The 20,129-nt window shown below is 42.5% G+C and overlaps 1 protein-coding gene across 1 annotated transcript in view; it reads left to right on the top strand.

Annotated features, from left to right (window-relative positions):
• The window catches only part of LOC147733093 (uromodulin-like), a 241,770-nt gene that overhangs the window by 58,429 nt on the left and 163,212 nt on the right, over positions 1 to 20,129 (top strand). Inside the window, exon 2 of the mRNA XM_086957640.1 lies at positions 9,486 to 9,577. Coding sequence (XP_086813766.1) covers positions 9,517 to 9,577 — 61 coding nt within the window. The 5' untranslated portion in view covers positions 9,486 to 9,516. The remainder of the gene's footprint in view (positions 1 to 9,485; positions 9,578 to 20,129) is intronic.

The raw sequence follows: 20,129 nt of genomic DNA, 5'->3' as shown, positions 1-20,129 counted from the left end.
AGCCCGAACAAACATGCCGGAACTTACACGTTCCTTGAGGCCTGGTACAGGTTCCTTTGTTGAATCCCCAACAAACCCCCCGCTTGCCTCCATTCCCGCTGGACCTGGGATGTGGATCCCCCCCGGCGTTCGCCCGAAAGGGCAGTGACGGCTTCGGATGGAATGTCCCAGAGCCACTCGTGCTTGGTACCGACGTACCCGCCGGTCCCGGCAAGAGCTGAGCATGCCATGACACTGTGTCCAGACAATCCCATGTCAAGGCCTCGTTAAACTCCAAAGGTAACATTTTAACCCTTCCATTCATTTCCCCCGTACATTGCATGGAAATTCATGATCCTGTTCTGATAACATGCTAAGTCAGTCAACACTTCTGGTTTACGCTCCCCAATAATTGCCGTAAAAATAGAAAAGGCCCTGACCCAGTTCACCATGGTTTCATCGACCCTGAATTCCGCCATCTTGGCCCGCCATATGCTGGGGTGCCACAAATCTTTCTTGGTCTTTGCATATTCTACCTCACGATGGTCAGTCAAAATTGAAAACATGTTAATGTACTTATCTCCCCATACCATCTCTTTCGTAGCCATGGGAATGTGCTGCGATAAACTCTCCCGCCTTGAAGGTACTGGACCCTCCCCCACCAATGGCAACGCTCTCTTACCGGCTTCAGCCGTTTTCCCCGCCGTGTCCGTTGTCTTCGCTCGACCATCCGTCGTGACCCCCATCGCTACCTGCGGGGGAATAGAAGGTACATTCGCCGTCCCGGCATCCCTTGACTGCCGCAACTGCTCAATAATTAATCTGGCTTCTTCAGCCGGGTCACCCACAGCCACTGATCCCCCTGCTCCTTTCTTTAGCCATGGCAATACTGCCGCTAACTGAAGTGCCAGTTCAGGGGGCATTTGGTCATCCCCAATTGGCGTGATCACTACGGGAATTGGCAAACCCCCTTCCGGTCCTGGTACCGAGCTATCTACCGGCGCGACGGGGATGTCTGCACCTGGGCTTGATGGAGTTACCTCTGGGACTGGGACCTCACTGGAACCTGCCCTCCCCTTCTTCCTCTCACCCTTACCCCCTGTGGCGACATTCGGCAAGGCCGGTCCTATGACTCTTTTAGGCCGCCCCGAGGGGGCATTCTGGGCCGCCATCTGTTTCTTGATGGCCGCTAAGCCACGACCGAGCTGATCCACTTTACCCATCTTTCGGTCCATCACCGCTACTTAGTTCACCAAGGTGCGTAGCATCCTCTCCATCTCGGAGCTCTTTCCCGCTTTCTTGCCAGGCATGACTCCGTCCGACTTGATCCGCAAGGGTGACTCGATCTTCCACACGCCTGACACTGAAAGAGAAATAACAAAGATTACAAGTTCTCAAAACTTGCAGCTTGTTCCCTCGAGGGCTCACGAGCGACGAGTGGTGCAGCCTTCAGAGCACTGGAACAAGAGGAAGCTTCGTTGGATTCCCGCTCTATTTATCCATCTGCGGGAGGGCGGGGGCCCGCCTCAGGTACGCCCATCCATGTGCGGACTTCCGGGCGGGTGTTTAGGACAACCTCTTCTGGGCGGGAGGGGCGTGCTCCGGCTACGCCGCTTCGGGCATACCAGCCGGGACAGGCCCCCCGTCAACAATGGTTTCCCGGGGGATCGGGGCACCCATCCATACGTTCGGGGGGACCGAGTGGTCTTCCCTTTCCATTATACGAGTAATTTTTTGTTTCCCTAGCCATAGCAGAAGCCAGATCTTTAATTTTACAGAATTGGAGATCTCAGCAAATACCTACAATGGCCCAGTGGCTACACAAGTTGAAGAGGACTTGCAAATTTGAGGAGGCCTACACGAAGAGGATAGGGGCGGTGCAGAGATTTAGGATGACATGGAAGGGCTATGTTGCAAATACACACATAAATAATGCTATGTGACTTATCTATGGGGAATTTCCAGGCAAAGACTGTAATCATACAGGTTATCACGCTTGGGGTCATATGCTATCACAGATTTGATGTTTAGAATTAAGTGTGAGCGGGAAATCCGTTACGCTCGCGGATTTTGCGGATTTTTGGGAAATCCGCAATCCGCGAATTTTGCGGATTTCCCGCAAAATCCGCAAAAAAAAATCCGCGAACGTAACGGGTTCAAAAGTTTAACCCCCACTCATGCAACTATTTTACAATGGCGCCAGCAAGCTGCCAGCGCCGTTGTAAAATAGTTACAAAGTTAGCTTGCACAGGAACCACTAGATAAAACGAAGCAGGTGCTGCTTTATTTTATCTAAGTGCTTCCTGTGCAAGCTAACTTTGTAACTATTTTACAACGGCGCTGGCAGCTTGCTGGCGCCATTGTAAAATAGTTGCATGGCTGGGCACAGGTCTGCAGCTCACTCAAGGGACCCCTGCACTCTTCGGGCGATTGCATAGTAACACACACATGGTCGCTCGAACTAGTTGATGCTCAAATTCAGTGACTCATTCATTAGCCCAAAAACAATTGTGAGCGTCGTCGAGGCTGGACAGGTGTGCCTTCTTCCCAAATCTACCGTGGAAAATCAGCTGTGATGCTGGATAGGCTTTACATCCTTGACTTTCACGAGCGCAATACCCGTGCTGTTCCTGTGACCAGGAGCTTCTTTCTCTTCATCTGCTGAACTGATCTTTCTCTGACCTTTTATTCACACAAGAGGCACATACCCTACTGGGCACATTGTGTTTGCACGGGTTTCTGCAAGTTTGCACGCGTTTTGTACAATTTCGCAATTTGCGAAATTGTACAAAACCCTCGCAAACTTGCAGAAACCCGTGCGAACATAAAAAAAAAATCTGCAAATTTGCGGGAATTCGCGGATTTTGCGGATTGCGAGTTCGCAAATCCGCACAATTCGCAAACGCGAGATTCGCAAAATTCGCCCATACTTATTTAGAATGTTGGTATTGTGCATCATGTAAAATGGGCATGAATTTACATCTTCTTTTACTGTATATATTAAGTCTGAGGCCCAATATGCAATAGGGTTTATCTTCTTTGTCTCTTGGTATATTTTGTATATCATATTTATCATGAATTAGAACATTGGAATGTTGGGAGCTCCATTGAAAACAATGTAGTGCTCTGGGCTGATAATGGCTGGTATAAGCCTGGAGCTCCAACATTCCAATGTTTCTTTGTTCACAGCTCTGGCTGTGAACAAAGGCTTCAGGGAACCTGAGGGGAATCCAATCCCCTCACGCTTCCAAAAGGCTTTGTTTTTTTGTTAGAACATTCTGTCCTCTAGTGACAGAATGTTCTAATAGCCTTATAGCCCTTCGTAGATGGGCTATACCGCTATTAGAGTCCCTCTGCCTTGTTTAAGGGCCCTCGCCATCGCCTCGGAGCCATTAACGCTGGAGAGGGCCTTTAATAGCCGTTATAGCCCTCTACGGCGGGCTATAAGGCTATATTAATGGAGTATGAAATTTGTTAAACTTAGTGTTTATTTATTATATGTTATTGGAGAGTCTGCAGATTTGTCTGTAATATGATTGTTTTCTAGGCTCAAAAAAAAGTTACTTGAATTATGAGTGGAAAGCATTTTAATGTCATTGAAAGTTGAAGTACACATCTAATTTTGAAGGCAGCCTGGAGAAAGGCCTTGTAGCTGTGTAATATTTGTAAATGGGCATTTTCCCAATGTTTGCAAAATCTTTATTTTGGCTTGCAATTTTTTTTTTAAAGGTACTGAGAATCTGTTTCTTGACAGATTTTGTCTGATTCTTGCATATAGAAGTGCAATTCAATTAGTAAACGGGATGCTTAGTAGCATTCTCCTCCAAATCGTATTTGAATGGTCTGTTATATTTCTCACTTTTTCTAACCATACCACAGAGCCATGGAAAACGTCATAGCAATGCCCTTCATTATTTATAGATAGGACCCAACCAGTGTATGTATGATAAGCTTCAGTACTGAACGTATGTCTTCAACAGCCTCCAAATATATTTCAAAGTTTAAACGATTCAATTAATTTTTTCGAACTAATGCAATATAGATGTTAAAATTAAACGTGAGTGCTTTAATGTTATTCATGGTAAACATAAATAATTTCCGTTTTAGAGCAAACGATTTTCCCACAATATGTTGAACTTATTGTTTATGTTTAATTTTAGCAGTATTATTTCTTGCACTGGAATTATTTTGGAGCAAATTCACAAGTGATGGAAAAAATTGTCCTGTTTATGTTTCTACATGTGTTTTTTTTCCATACTATTATCATTTGTAGGAAGCTTTTCCAGATGTATAACCATATTATCAGAAGAAAGTAGTCGCTCAGTTTGTAAGCATGTACTAGCAACCTTATCAATTTTAATTTTAAAATGTCATATTTCTCCTTTTGTAGGTGTGGGTAGGTTTTCTCCAATTTGTTTGGAGTACATTTTAATTTTAATTTTTTCTGGTAATATTCTGAAGGCAGTGTGATAAATGTAGGTATATCTGTATATAAATATATAAAATAAAGTAACAGTAATATCAGTGATACCTAAAGTAAACTATAAATCAGACATTATTTGTAGCAATAACAGGCTTGGTTATTTTACAATATGACTGTTTTAGTTGTATTTACCTTAAACAGTAGTAAATGCTCGTATTTTTTTCCTAATAATATACAATTATTCAACAAGTAGCTCAATATCCAAGTTTTAGTTGAAGTTGATTTGTACTACAGCAGTTCAAGAGTTCAACTGTGATGGGATTAAAGCAGTGTGTTCCCACTATTCTGCTGTTTGAAAAGTCTCCATGAGCTACTGAACTGACAAGCTTGTGTTGATGCACCAACTCCCAATGAGTGGTACAGAGTCCCTGGAAGAGACTTTGGGTAGCATTTCCAACACCCCCAAAATGACTTGAGTTGCTCTCTACTGATGAAGGAGTGAGTCCAGAAACACATGTCTAGAGTTACACATCAATGTCTACACCAACAAGAGTGAAAAACTAAAGAGTGCTACTTATTTATTTGTATTTATTTATTTATAAAGTTTTTGTATAGCAGGAACGTGACCCTAATGGGTATCAGACCGGCAACATGATGGGAATAGTGTAACATTTGGTCTGGAAAAGAAAAAAACAGGAAATACATGCATGAGAACCAAACAAATCATAAAGTATAATAGAATAACAAGGATTGGAGTTTGCTGGCTATACATTTTCAATGTGGCCGTTATATTGTCTTAAGGTAAAAACTTTGTCAGTAGAACAGATTTGGCTTCTTTTTTGAAGGAGGAGCTAGAGGAGATTAGGTGAACATCTGGTGGTTGAGAGTTCCAAATCTTGGGTACAATAGCCGAGAATTTTCTGGCACCTGTTATCTTTATGTGAGTTGGTTGGGGTTTCAGAGGCAAGGTGAGTGCACTTCGTGAGGAGCTGCTGCCCCCTCATTTTTCTAGCTTTTGAGCCAGGTAACTGGGGGTATTGAGATGTAACGTCTTTTGGGTCATGCAGGCAATTTTCAGCTGGATTCTTGCCTCATACGTTAGCCAGTTTAATGATTTTCGATCCAGTGAGGTGTTTGTGGTTTTCTTTGATCCAAGGACAAGTCTGGCTGGCGCGTTGAGGGATGCTCTTAGAGGGGCCAATTTGTAATGAGGTAAGCCACATAGTATGGCACAACAATAATCCAGTCTGGGTAATACTAGTACTTGAACCACTTGTTTTAGGTGTTCTTGTGGTAGATAGAGTTTAGGTTTCCGCAGAATGCCTAGTTGGTAATTGCTCCTTTTCCTTTGATGGCTGTGCTGATGTGATCCTGCATATTTTGTTGTTTGCCTAATGTGATACGGAATGATCTAGCAGAGTCAATGATGTGGAGAGAGCATTTGAGGGCTTTAAGATGTTTCAACTAAAGATCAATTTTGGGGCTGTAGTTCCGTGGAAATATGAGAAGAAATTTGATTTAGGCAGCGTTGAGTTTGAGATGGTTAACCATGAGCCAGAGGTATGTGTCTTTTGTAGGGTAGAATTGAGGGATATAATGTCCTCTCGGGAGGCTATTTTGAGATACAGCTGAGTGTCATCAGCATACATATGATATTGGATATTAGAAGATTTTAGGAGGTAAGGCAGTGGTTCAAGGAATAGGTTAAATAGAATGGGTGAAAGAGCAGAACCTTGAGGAATGCCATGCGTGATCGCATGGGACTTAGACAGAGATTGATTCATTTTGACTCTTAGGGATCTGTTTTGGAGGAAGGAAGCGAACCATTGTAATTTGACCCCTGATACGGCCACTGAAGTAAGTGTTATCATACACTGCATTTACCCTGATGCATTGGTTTGAAGGGAATGCTGGGTTGTGAGGCACTGTGCTCCCATGCTCTTTTTGCCTTTTACCTTACATGGCACTAATGTGTTTAATAATAACATCCACTAATTGCTGCAAAATCATATATAAATCCAAACTAAGCACTTGCAATCAAATGCTCTTTTAAGAGAAAGCCGCATTGTCTATTAGTAAATGTGAAAATATCTGGCCTCTTTTTTAAAAATACTTTTCTGGTGCCACGGTACTCTATAAACTTTTGAGGTTGTCCCGCGGTACTCCATCAATTTTTTTAAAAGCATGTAGTTCAAATGATTTTTTTACCTAGCACCAATATATTAAAGTGTTAATAAAGAAAAGTACAACACAAAAAATATTCATGAACTTATTCTTACGGTGTGACACAATACAAAGGTAAACTAGAAGAAAAATCAGCATTTGTTTTAATGTTTTGGAAAAGGATAAATTAGCCAACCAGATCATCCTTTGTCATCGCTATGCAGATATTACTAAGTTAAAATATACTATAACTTAACATTTGCTTACTCTACTTTTTTGCACTACCCCAGGGAATCATCTGCGCACCGTAATATGTCATGCTGACATATTTACTAAAAAACCAGCTGACAATTTTGTGCGGAGTGAAAAACCAAAAGTCTATGGAAAATGCATTACATTTCAAGACAATTTTTGGACCCCCCCATTTTTCTCTGCACCTCATGACCAAATGCCTTGAAACGTTCTTTTGTCTGAGAATGAAATAAGTGCACCAGGCCTGCAAAGTTTCACTGACATTCTTCAAATGGGGCAAACTTATTAAGAGACAAAAATCAACTACAGAATGACTTTTCGCACTCTGTAATATAGTTGTATACCAGAATGTTACTATCTTATATTTAAGAGAGTGACTAGGAAGATTGGTAGGTTGAGTAATGATGTGGGAAGGGGAGGCTCTAGTTACATAGAAGTATCATATTTAACTATTTTTAGGCAGTTTAAAAATACTTTATGCCAACATCATCCTAAGGATTTTGGGTGCCCTTAGCAAGAAATATTTTGGGGGCTGATAAACTTTACATTTTATCACTCATTTTCTGCTAATTCAAGCTCAATGATTCCAAGCAATCGTGAATTATGTGTTAATTGTTGAGAAAGAGAAATAGACTTAAAGTAGATAGAAGTTAGAGACAAAGTTCACTTTACCAGGGGGGCCTTGGAAGGTGGGTGCACTGGTCAATTGTCCACATTGCCTGTACCTTAAAACACCTCTACTTTGTGTCTCAAATTACTAAAAAACCTTATCTCAAACTACCTTTTTAACCCACTGGTAACATGTCAATGCTCATTTACTTCAACCCGCCCTTCAGGAAAGGCATTAAATTCAACAGCTCGTATTACAACAAAATAGAGTTTAGGAGCGCCTCACTTTTGTCTTGCATACAAAATGTTAGTGCTCTAGTTGGTCATTAGAACTCTGTGGTGAGGTTAGGCTTTGATTTCACTTATACAAAATCATAGAAATTCAGACGGTATAGTTAACTGAGCTAATTATGATGTGCTCAATCATAATGCACTGCTTATAAACCTCACAAATACATCACTCATGACATGGTCAGTGACATCACTGATGATAACAGTGAAAACATCATTCTGGGTTCATTTAAATTTATGGAGCCTTGTTTTCCTTGGTAGGTTCATTGCATAACGATAAAAGAAAGTCTTCACTATTTTTATCACATCACAGCTGCCACAGTGGTATAAAACAAATGAAGCTTTCATCATACTGTTCTTAAGACTTAGGTTCCTTCAATAAACTCACCCCAATAGGTAAGTATTCATGAAACTTCACTGCGTTGCTGCTCTGTTATCATAATTAATTACAGCCACCCTCTGGCTCACTTCTGGCTGTGCATACCAGGACTCTTCACCTGCCACTGGATGTTCAAAAGATTTTGGCGCATGAGTCAGATTACTGAAGTCCATGAATTTTTATTTGGAGCAGTCCTTTGGGGGGGTCTGGCAGCTCCAAATTTCACTTAAAGCTCAATTCCACCAGCTGCATGTGTGATGGTGGAATACATATATCAATATTTCCTACTGGCAGTCACCCATAAAACTTTAGCATTTCTAATGTTTGTGCAGTTTAAGCTTGGTTTGTATAGAAAGAATAACGCAGGTTTTCCTAACTATAGTGTGTGTGTCTTTATGTGTGTGTGCTTGTGTGTGATCATGTATCTGTATGTGTGGGGGTTGTGTGGGTGGGAATGATTTATTTTCAAAACTAAACAGGCGGCACACCTGGATGTTAGTTCAAATTCACCTATTAGTTTAATCAAGCCAAATCAAATGGCACATTGTGACAGAGGTCTTATTCACATCTCCCAAGGACAAATAAAGAGAACTTTGTAGGACAATATATTTAACTAAAACCATAATTACAATTCAAAACATCAAATAAAGATAGGCAGGCAACTGAATAATTCATAAAGTTGACCCCCAGAAATCTTCTAAGTATGGAGCCAAAATGACAGTCCGGTGCGTTGATGAAAGTGGGCAAAAGTCCTAGCACGCATCCTAAATCAGGAACTTTTTATGTGTGCTGAAGAATAAAAAATGATGTTCTCTACATAGAGTGAGGTGGTAACACAGGGCTGAACTTCAAAAGTTACACGTTCAAACAAACCACAGAAATTGTGTTACATAAAACAGCCTACTCTAGGGATCAACCAAATTATGAATAATTAGTATCCACTTTACCGTGTATGCAAGGATAAAAAGCATTGCATGCCTAAACAGTAAACCATTTAAAAATTAGTTGACAATACAGTTGTGACAGCAACCAGCACCAGCCTTGATTTTTTAAACATACAGAGCATCTCCAGCTGGGCTTCCTATGAAGCGCATTGATTGATACAGTGCAAATGAACAGCACCACCAAAAAGATTGTATGTTGTCAATTTTATGAAAAACAAAACAACAGAATGAGAGAGAAATGATGAACGCAGTGCAACTTTTAGAAGCCATATTGTATTTTCATCTATCAGCGCAAACAGTCCAAAGGCCCAGTAAATGAGTTTGGCGTCCTTGTTTTTTTAAGTTAAACACAGGAAAATGAATACTTATTTTTATTAATAAAGCTGCTAGAACATGTGTCTTACTGTCAGCCCTGGTGATTGAAGGTGTCTGTGATTGTTCACAGGTGTGAATCGAAAGACCGTCTGGTTAAAGTTATGAAGGCACTCGTAGGAATTGTACTACTGCTCATTTGCTTTGGTGGGACATATTCTGGCGGTAAGTACCAACCCTTTGGAAAACACTATGTAAAGCTGCAAAGGTTTTCCTCTGCAAACAAATAGAGGATTTCCATTCTTTGCAAGCTTTGTCGTATTCAAGAAGATTGTGAATGCTTTCTATAAATACATATGAAGGTTTTAAAAGGTACAACATGCCAAAATCATTTAAACAATCATTTTGGCTGAGAATGTTTTTGCAACAAATGTGTTCAGCACAAAAGTCTACCTCATAAAATGTTTGCCACCGTGTGTCACATTTTGCATCTATTCAGTCGCAAAGTTTATTACGTTCATAAAGATTTGCTGGTAAAAGTTTTAATTTCCTTCACCACTAACTGTACAATGATTTGGCAAACACAAGGATTATGTTTTCATGTGGTTCAATGTGATGATTCCCAACATAAGCAGTGCGAGTGATGACATTTCAATCCTTTAAATTTGCGTCTACATTAAGGTGCCTTGGTGGACTGCCCTACGCCAAAATCCCATAAATGAGACCCTTAACTCACACAGAATTTAACCAACACTGATACCTACACACCACAGCCCCAACATCTACTTTACACCTAAATTAAAGCAAGACCTGCAATAGAAGTATGCTGACACGAGTGGAAATACAGCTGAACTACAGATCCCTTGCTCCCCATGTAATCCTACATACTGACTAGGGGTGTACAAACTTGGATGATTTTCTGATATGCAAAATGTCTTACAATGTATACAGACATTGCAAAATTGTGTTTTAACTGCGAATGTAGGTTGCTAGACCCTTGTGACTTTTTCATGCAAAAACATTCTTCACATAAAAAAGATTAAAAAATCCAGCTAAACTCTGATTCTAGCAGAAAACATCTATCAGTGAGACATTCTCTGTATGAGCTTGTCTCCCTTGGACACATATAATGTTAGATAAGGCAAAATATTGAGAAACGTGAACACTTTAACATACCGCAGATTTCACTGGCCTAATTTACATTTTGTTGTGGCCTAATAACTGACTCGAGCATTACTAGGTGCTAGAGAGACAGCAAACAATATGGATTCAGCCTGCAACCTGCATATAACCGGGTCCTATTTAGAGAGCCTTTCCATTGGGGACGAGTGATATAATGTTTCACCTCTGATGCGCACGCAGCATGCATTCTTTGTGTGTGGATGGTTGAAGTATCTACTGTACGTATGTCTATCTTCTCGGGCCCAGTGACTTTATTGCTTCGGTGAACAGTGAGGAGAAATCACTATTCACAACACCTCAGGGCCATGCAGGTAGCCAAACACTACAGTAGTCAAAACGGTAGTCCACAATTTCACCTTTACAGCACCTTGAAACTGTAGCTCAATAGGCCTTAAAAATATCTTTCCCAGTGTAGCAGTGTAGCAATGTTAAACCTACAGCAGCTAGTCCATAATTAAATGTCCTTTGGCCTCTGATTAATGTATGGAGGTGTAACAAATGTTTGATGCAGTCTGTTTCCTGCTTCATTTGTAAGAGCATAACTGCTGGGCCCCAAAGTTTTGCTCAAAAGTCCTATTGAATGTCAGGGGTGCTGATTATCAAGGAATATCCAGAGGGGTAAATATCCTGGAGTTATGCCAACTTACATCAGCTCACTGTTAGACCTGACAGCCTTAGGTGGATTTTCCCCACAACTTTTTGCCTTCCTTCTCCATTTTTCTGACCTTGTGTTTGCTGGAGCTACAACTTTGTGCACATTGCCACTGACCAGTGCTAAGTGTTTGTTCTCTTTTCCTCCTCTAAACATGGTAATATTGGTTTATGTCCAATTTGTATATTTAATTTACTTACAAGTCCCTATGAAGTGGTACTACCTGTACCTAGGGCCTGTAATTTAAATGTTACTAGTGGGACCACAGCACTGATTGTGTCACCTACTAATGTAGCCCTCAAACCATGTCTCAGGCCTGTCAATGCAAAGCCTGTGTGTGCAGTTTTAAACTGCCATGTCGACCTTGTATAAGAAATGTTTTGCCAGGCTCAAACCTTCTCTTTTCATACACATATTTAACCACTGGCGTAGGCTCTAAACAACCCAGAGAATATGGTGCAATGTATTTACAAGTCAGGACAAGTACCTTTACATTTTACATGTCTTGGTAGTGGAAAACTCTCAAATTCATCATTCACAACTGCAAGGCCCATCTCTCCCATTAGACATTTGACATATGACATTTTATAAGAGTAATTTCCAATGGGGAAGAGAAAATCCCTTTTACTCTGGTGTCTCTGGAATCACAATTTCCCAACTTATGGTGAAGTCCGGTTTTAAAATGCAATTCTGAAAATGTCACTTGCAGAAAGTTTGCATTTTTTATAGGGGTGTGCGGAATTTTTTATTCTGGTGGCGGAACTGGAGTAATTTAGTAATTCTGCTTTACTGTTGTAACTGTTGTATAGGGGTGGGCGGAATATGCATAATCGCGTTACGAAAATCTATGCGAAAGCGTCAAAAAATCTTCGCCAACACACGGAAATATCGAGAAGATGCTAGAAGTTCTTGCCCCGCCTGTTTGTGATGTTTTTTCATGATCGCGTTGCCAACTTGCCCATGTGGTCGCTAATGGGCGTGGCCATCTTGTTTTCACTTGTCCTGTCCGCTCCCGATGCTTATTTCCTGTTCCGGGTCGCGCATTGCATTATCCCGCCCGTTTGCAATAAGTATTTCCCGTTCGGGAATGCGTATTACGTGTGTGCAACACTTTCTGCGTGCTCGGGGGGAAATATGGCGTAAACTTGCCCATGTGGGTGCAATGGGTGCTGCCATCTTGTTTTTCACTCTATTGCTATGGTTCTGGGGCCTGCTTTTCAATCCTCCCTCTATATTTTCAATCCTTTGTTTCAGGAAACTTTTTTAAAATCTTTTTTATTTAGTATCTCTCTCTCTATTTTCCTGATTCTAGATGTTTTGTTTTTGTCTACTTTTTGTGTGTTTTTAACTACTTTTTCACTCTTTTTCTATTATCTGCTTCTTTCATTTCTTTTACTTCAGGTTTTATAGTCTTTATTTCGATTTAAAAAAAAAATCATAAAAGACACATTGTAACATAAAACATTTTTTCAAGATTTTTTGAAAATCTTAACAAAGTACATTTGTGATATTTATGATTTAAGAACACCACCGCATCAACTTAATACAATAACTAAACGAAATAAAATAAAACTAGACTAGACGAAACAAGACAAAACAAAAACCAGACCACTTTTGAGATTAAAATATTATTAAACAACATGAAATGCAAAGACAGACCTGTCCAAAGCGTAAAAAATTTATAAAATTCGAAGGATTTGGAAAAATACAATTTAGCAAAACCATTCCTAATACGAGATACATAATATATTATCCTGTGTTAAAAGGGGAAGAAAAGCAGTTGATCTTAAAATGAGGGCATCAGAAGTTCAATCAAAGAGTTGATCTGCTTTTTAGCCTGATAATCCATGCCCACCCTAAGAATTTGGCTAGGCTCACCACAATCACCTCTGAGGTATTGGTTCTTAAAACCCAAATGGCCTCTGCAGACTTTCTAAGAGGGAGGCGCTGAAACAGGGGTTTTAGCCATTTGGTTCGCGGTGTTGAGTAAAAAGGACAGGCAAACAAAAAATGGCCCTCGGTTTCCTTATGGCATGGGCACCATCTACAAAATTCAGTAGTACCATTGGTCCACTTATTTGTGAAGGTGTTTAATGGCAAAGCTCCTACCCGAAACTGATGGTAGAGTTTCTTGTCCAGCGGTTTCGTAATAACGTCCCAAAATGACTCACGGGAGGGATCCAACAGGAAAGTCAGAAACCTTCCAGTGAGACTAGTGGAGCTGGAGGCAGAAGCACGTGTTTGGCGGAGCGAAGCCCAATACAAAGCCTTAAATTCCTGTTTGGAGGGAAAGGCACTGGTGCTAGGAGAAATCCACAGCTGTTCCAACCCCATTTCTACTAGAATTTTTTTTACCATTTGGAGCCAAGGAATTCTCCCGGATCCCCCGATTGACCTTACTTCAGCCAGCTCTTTTGCAAAAAGAGTAAGATCAGGGGAGGTCCATATGCGCCTCCAAAATGCCACTAGTCTAAATCTGGCCATCTCATTAATGGGAAGGCACCCCAGATCTAAACAAAGGGGAATGGATGGGGTCGATTGGGGTAATCCTATTAAGTTCCGTAGAAACTTACACTGGGTTTTAAATAGACTAGAGAGATCCATGTGACCCCAGAGGTTGGCACCATATAAGATTGCTGAGTTAATCTTGGTGTCGTAAATCTTAAGTGCTGGGGTAACACGTTTTGTAATTGATCTCTTTTGCTCATTCAATAAACAACCAGTGAGTCGGGCGAGCTTAAGCTGTTGGACACCGACTTGGTCTTTCCATCCCAGATGACGGTCAAGAGTAACCCCCAAGTATGTCATAGTCTCAACTTGTTCCAGGTTGACTCCACTCAAACTTACGGAGCTCCGAACAGGATGGTTCCTTGTAAGGACCATAAACTTGGTTTTGCCCACGTTTACCTTAAGGTCGTTAATGACACAGAACTCCTCAAAGCGGTCCAGCGCCCGCTGTAGACCGCTACGTGTTCTTGAGAGGAGTAGGGTGTCATCAGCGAAGATGAGCAATGGGAACCTGGTCCCTGCCAGCAAAGGGGCATCAGTGGGAGTGTCTGCGAAGAATTTGACCACCTGATCTATGAATAAAAGGAAGAGAGTAGGCGCCAGGATGCACCCCTGACGGACACCTCGGGTTACGGGAAAAGGTTCCGTCACTTGTCCCTGACCACCCCACCTCACCCTTGCATAGTTGTCTTCATGCATTTTAACTATTAGATCAAGTAGTTCCCTGGGTAGTCCTAATTCCCTCAAGACACCCCACAGTTTGTCCCTCGGCACTAGATCGAAGGCGGACTTCAGATCGATGAACGCTGCGAAGATGGTACCACCGCCGAGCAAGACCACCTTCCAGTAGATCAGACAAAATCTGAACACCTGGTCGATGGTGCTCGTTCCTGATCTGAAGCCCGCCTGCATGGGAGATAGTATGTCCTCTAGTTCGATCCAACCTTGGACCCTGCCCAGAACCATGCGTGCGATGATTTTTTGAATGGAGTCGATAAGACTAATTGGGCGATAATTGCCCGGATTAGACCTGTCGCCTTTTTTATGTATTGGGAGTATCTCCGCCCCCTTTCACGACTTGGGAATTCTAGCTCCTTTGGCTATTGCATTAGCAATCTTAGTTATATAGGGCACCCAGAGGGCGGGGTTGCCTTTAAACAAATCGGCAGGGATGAGATCCATCCCTGGCGCTTTCCCCCGTTGGGTCAGGCCAAGTGCTAGTTCTACCTCAAATTCGGAGAAATTAAGTTTCTCCACGCAGATGGGTGGCAAGAGCGTCTCACCCGTTATGCATGGGGGGTTAGTGTTCTGGGCACTAAATTGTGCCGAATAAAAAGTCACCCAAGCTTTGGAAGGCACATGGTTTGAGGGGGTGCATGAGTCTAGGTCCTTCCCCCACTTTACTAAATCCCAAAATTTAGTCTGGTTGTTCGATGTGGAGGCATCCAAAAGGTCCGACCAATACATGTCCTCCCACTCTCGTTTGGCTTCCCACTGTGTTTTCCTATATTGCAACCTAGCTGCTTTAACTGCATCCATATTCCGGGATTTAACTACCTTAATAAGGTGGCTGTGGGCCTCCCTACACTTTTTATTATACCATTTCTGACGGGGGACATTTGATTTAGTGGTATCCTTCTGACACGGGAGAGAAAGTAGGGTCTTTAGTTGGTCAAAGCAGTGTTCGTGATGGTCAATAATCATGTTTGTGTTTTCGGGGCTACCCCCCGGCAAATCATATGGCAGTATTTCGTTAAACATTTTTAAAACCGCAGTATTAACATTCTCCTGTAAGGTCTCATCTTCCACAAACCTAGACCATTTTAACCTTTTCCGGTCGTTAGTCAAAAGCACATCCCCTGTCCGTGAGGAGCCCGGTCCCTCCAATCTCTTCGTTCCCGGTAGCCTTAGTTTGAGTGCCAGGGGATTGTGGTCACTTTCAGGGCGGGATACCACTTCCATGTCCACCAACAGAGGCCAATATTCCAGCTTTAGTAAAAAATAGTCTATCCGGCTTTTCCTTAGGCCATTGTCAAAGGTGTTATTGGCACCTAGATCTGATTTAGTGCGACCATTGATGGCCCGCAATCCCCGGGTTAGACAAAGAGCCATCCAATTTACTGCTGCCTCACTCGCATTAACGGTTTTATTAGACAACAAATCAGGAATGTCCCAAGCTGCATCCTCTGCTGATCCCCAACTGTCCCCCATATCATAAAGCGGCTCAAAAGTACAATTTAGGTCTCCTGCTAAGATGATAACATTTTCACTGCCCAAGCCATGAAGGTTATGGTCCAATACATCTAGCATGGCGGGGCAGCGACCGCTAGGTAAGCCTCGAACATATATGTTAAATACAACCAAATCCCGTTGGCCAGCCTTACTTAGTTTAATTATCAGAAGGTCGGGGTTCTCTACAAGTATCTCTGTAGGGTAGTATCCCAGTGACTGCTTCACCCAAATCAGCAGACCCCCTGAGGCTCGCCCCTTACCACCTCTAATTGCTGGTTTAAAAAGTTGACATAGCCCATCCTATAGATTGGGTCTGGTGCCCATGTTTCCTGTAATAGGATGATATCAAATGTATCGATGAACTCCAACCAGTCTTTAGAGAGCATACGGCCCTTAACCCCGGCAACATTCCAGGACGCTATGTTAATTATTTCTGGGGGGGAGGCTACGGTGGGGATCATAGGGACTAAAGCTACAGTAGACACCAGTTCACCCCCTGTACCCAGCCTACTCTCTATGCTCTTATGGTTGTTCAAAGTTTTCCCTACCATCAAAGCCTCTTTTGAAACCTTGGATGCTAAAACAGTGACTTCTTCGGTTGCTGGTACTCCCAAACACTCCTCTACATTATTTGTAGGTAATGGGACCTCCTGACATGGCGTTACTACCACATACCCACAATTCTCGACAGAGTTGGTCATTCTAGATGGTGTATGATGTCAATCTATGGCCTCGAGATCAGAGAGGGGGCCAAAATGATTGAAGAGAAATGGGAATTGCTGGGGATGTGGAGTCATTACTGTGGGATGCCTCCTAACATGGGGTCTCCTATAGTTAGGGCCAGTTGGAAAAAAGCTCTGTCTTTGGGGATAGAAATATGCTAGCCCCAAAGTTTGAACGTCCCCCTGTCTAGCAAACCTAGCTTCTCTTCGAATGGTGTCCACCACCCAGGGATCTTTAAACGAAATTAGTATGCAGTCGCCCTCCAGGTCTTTGGTGCCATGACCCACCCAATCAACTCTCCTTACAAAGAGAATTTCAGTTGGCGAAGATGGTGGCAGGGGACGGTTTTTATTCAGCCAGAAAATCACCTTGTTGCGTAGGTCCCCATATGACTCCTTGCTACCAGCTTTTAGAGGGGCGACACCTGTTAATACTATTGTATATTGTGTTGCCTCCGGGGGAAGGTCTGCACGGGGGATGGTGTGCCTAGTGTGTTTTGCTACCGTTGGGGTTTTAGGACTTCGATGGTTAAATGTATGCCCTGGTGGTTGCTGTTGGGGGTGCTGGGGTTAGGTTTTGCCCGATCAGTCGGCCGGGCTATATGAGGTCTAACTGGATTTGATTTATCAGTGGCCTTCGTTTTAAGAGCCTGTGATAGAGTACCCTCAGTTACCTTAGTGGGGGAAACTCTTGCCCTCCCCCCCCTGTCGGATTGTTGTTAACTGCCCCTGTTGGTATTGGTTTAGTGGATTTGGTAGATTTACTGGTGGAGGAGTTATTAATACATGTTGTCTTACCTACAAGCTGTGTAGTGATACCTCCCGCTGAGCATGTACTAGTTAGTTTTTGTAGCAAGCCCAAGTTTGTGCTCACTACAGACTCCAGGGTATCTATTTTGGAGGTCATCAGCCTTGTACTCTCCAAGACGGGGAGTAGGAGGGTTTTAATCATTGCCTCCATTTTTACCAGTAAAACTTCATCACTGTTAAGGCACATTGGGCAGGCATTAGAGGATCCCGAGGAAATAAGAGCAGGGCATAACACATTAGGGAATAGTGGGGGTATTTGTGTGTCTGGGGGGTGCTCATGGGCAGGGGCAGGGGCAGCATTACTAGATGTTTCTTTTAATTTGGGCATCTTGCGATCTCTCCCCCCCCGGTGACTCGAGTGACTCGAGTCTTGCTTTCTCTTTCGAGATGTTATATCTAAGCCCGAGGGGTTTACCTCTACTAGGGAATTCGATACGATATTATTGGCATTGGGGGCGTTAGGAGATAAGTGACTAGATTCTAAACTAAAGTCAATTTCCCCACAATCCTGGGTTTCAGCCCCCCCGCTTGATTGGGTATCATCTAAATTATGATCTACATTGACCAGGGAAAGAGCAGAAGGGCCCTCCCCCACGCCATCTATATGAACTATTGCCTCAGTGGTGACGGATTGTATGCAATTAAATGCTGCATGTGTTGCAGGACTGGTGGTAGTTGCCAACCCACCCAGCGAAGATCGCTTCCCGCTAACAAGGTCGAGAGAGAGTCTTTTTTCCACCATCGCAATTTCCTTTTCCAAAATCCCAGTAGCTCGGGTGATAAAGGCATCCAGGGGGCCCGAAACAACTCCATTTGTAGTTTGAATTTGGACTGTGCGCTCTTTGCCTAGATGTTTTGTTTTTGTCTACTTTTTGTGTGTTTTTAAGTACTTTTTCACTCTTTTTCTATTACCTGCTTCTTTCATTTCTTTTACTTACTTTTTGTATTTTGACCTTTTCTTTTCCGTCTCCTGCCTACTCAGAACCATGGCAAAGGGCCACAGGGCTCATTGAAGGTGGCGCCCACAAGGGGTGCAGGGGAAGCAGAGTTGGCCGCACTGTGTTTTTTCTGTCACGCCACCTCCCCTTAACCCTGGCAGTAGGTGGCAGGCCTGGGTCCGGGTACAGGCTCCGGGAGCGTCGGTAGCAGTGGGGAAAGGTGGGGAAAGGTGCGCCTTGCAGTTTTTCGCTGCTCTGGTGTCCGGCGCACCCATAACCAGATATCCTGGACCGGGAGCAGGACCTGCTGGACCTGCTAGGAGTGGAGGTCCCAGGGCTTGGTGAGTAACTATTTAATTATTACTACTTTGTGTCTGTTCTTCTGCTCTGTGATATATATTTTGAATATATTATTTTTCCGACCAGCTAGAATGCTGCCGCTTACATTGCTAGTAAATTACGTTAAAAGTCTTCTGCGATTGTTATGACACAGGTGCTCTGCGCTACTAATCTTACTTGTTTTCAACTTTGCACTCGCTTTGCGTGATTATGTAAGAGATTATTTTAGATAACTTGAGTTAGGTAATGCTAGAGTGACTCTAGTCCTTCCTTTGTCCTGTCACTAAGAGATAGTGTTGGGTTGATACTTAGGTTTAGTTACTTATTAGTAAGAGTTTGTAATTTTTTAGTGGTCTGCGTTACACCCCCTCTGTTATGTCACGTGCTGCTGAGTGCTGTTAGTGCTTAACCCAGTCCTTAGTAGAACCTTTTATAGTTTGTTCAGTGAGTTGTAATAGGCTTAGCACTAGCAGAACATCAGCAGCAACCAACCAACAATTTAGTGTATGCAAAAAAGTAGGCATATGTCCTCCATTTATGCATGTTTGAGGACTAAAAGAAGTAGAAATGCATACTTAATGAACAATTGGCATACCTGAAATAGGTGGGCTAGGTCAGGTGGTACTTAGTCTTAGTTAGTTTTCTGTAATCAGAATGGAACACTGGATTAGTGTTGATAAATAATGACTAGTCGGTCCGTGAATCCCCCGATACTACTAGTCGACCACATTAGATAGGTCGATTTTATTGCAATTGTTGTTTACATAAAAAAATGTTGATCGTCCTTTAAAAATATTTTATTTGTTTCACACCAATCATCAATGTTTGTATTTTTCTTTCTTATATCTTTCATGATCATCTCCCTGGGGCAAGGAGACGGGGTCGGAATCAGCGGGAGCAGTTGAACACCAGGGATAGGAGGACCTGGACGAGGGCTCTTCTGCTGGCCCCAGTAAGTCTTCCTGTTTTTAATGTTAATAATTCTTATTCCCTAACTTTTACTGCACCACATTTTTTCCAAACTACTGTTTCCATTACCTAATGCTATTTTTTACCAATTATCCATCGATCTAGACTATCTGTTTCTGAATTCTTGTTATCCCTGCCTCTAACTGACTCTGCTATGACTCTCTGTACTACTACTATTAGTCTGCCTGTAGCTAAGCTTGGCCAGTTGGCCACTCTTTATTTAAAATGTTTTAAATAAAACTAAGATTCACCAGTAGCTCTAGCCATTGAGTCCAGTCCTTTGGGTTGTCCTCTTCTACTACTTCTAGTCTTCTTAATCTTGAGGCTTTCTTAATCTTGAGGCTTTTCAAATATTCCCACCAACAAAATGCCAAACCAGATTTTACTATTTTGATAGGATAGGATATACTACTACCGTTGCAGGG

This window comes from Lissotriton vulgaris, chromosome 2_1 (assembly GCF_964263255.1).
Source record: "Lissotriton vulgaris chromosome 2_1, aLisVul1.2, whole genome shotgun sequence".
Taxonomy (NCBI): Eukaryota; Metazoa; Chordata; class Amphibia; order Caudata; family Salamandridae; genus Lissotriton; species Lissotriton vulgaris.
Note: the sequence above shows the minus strand (reverse complement) of the source record. Positions and strands in the feature narration are given on the sequence as shown.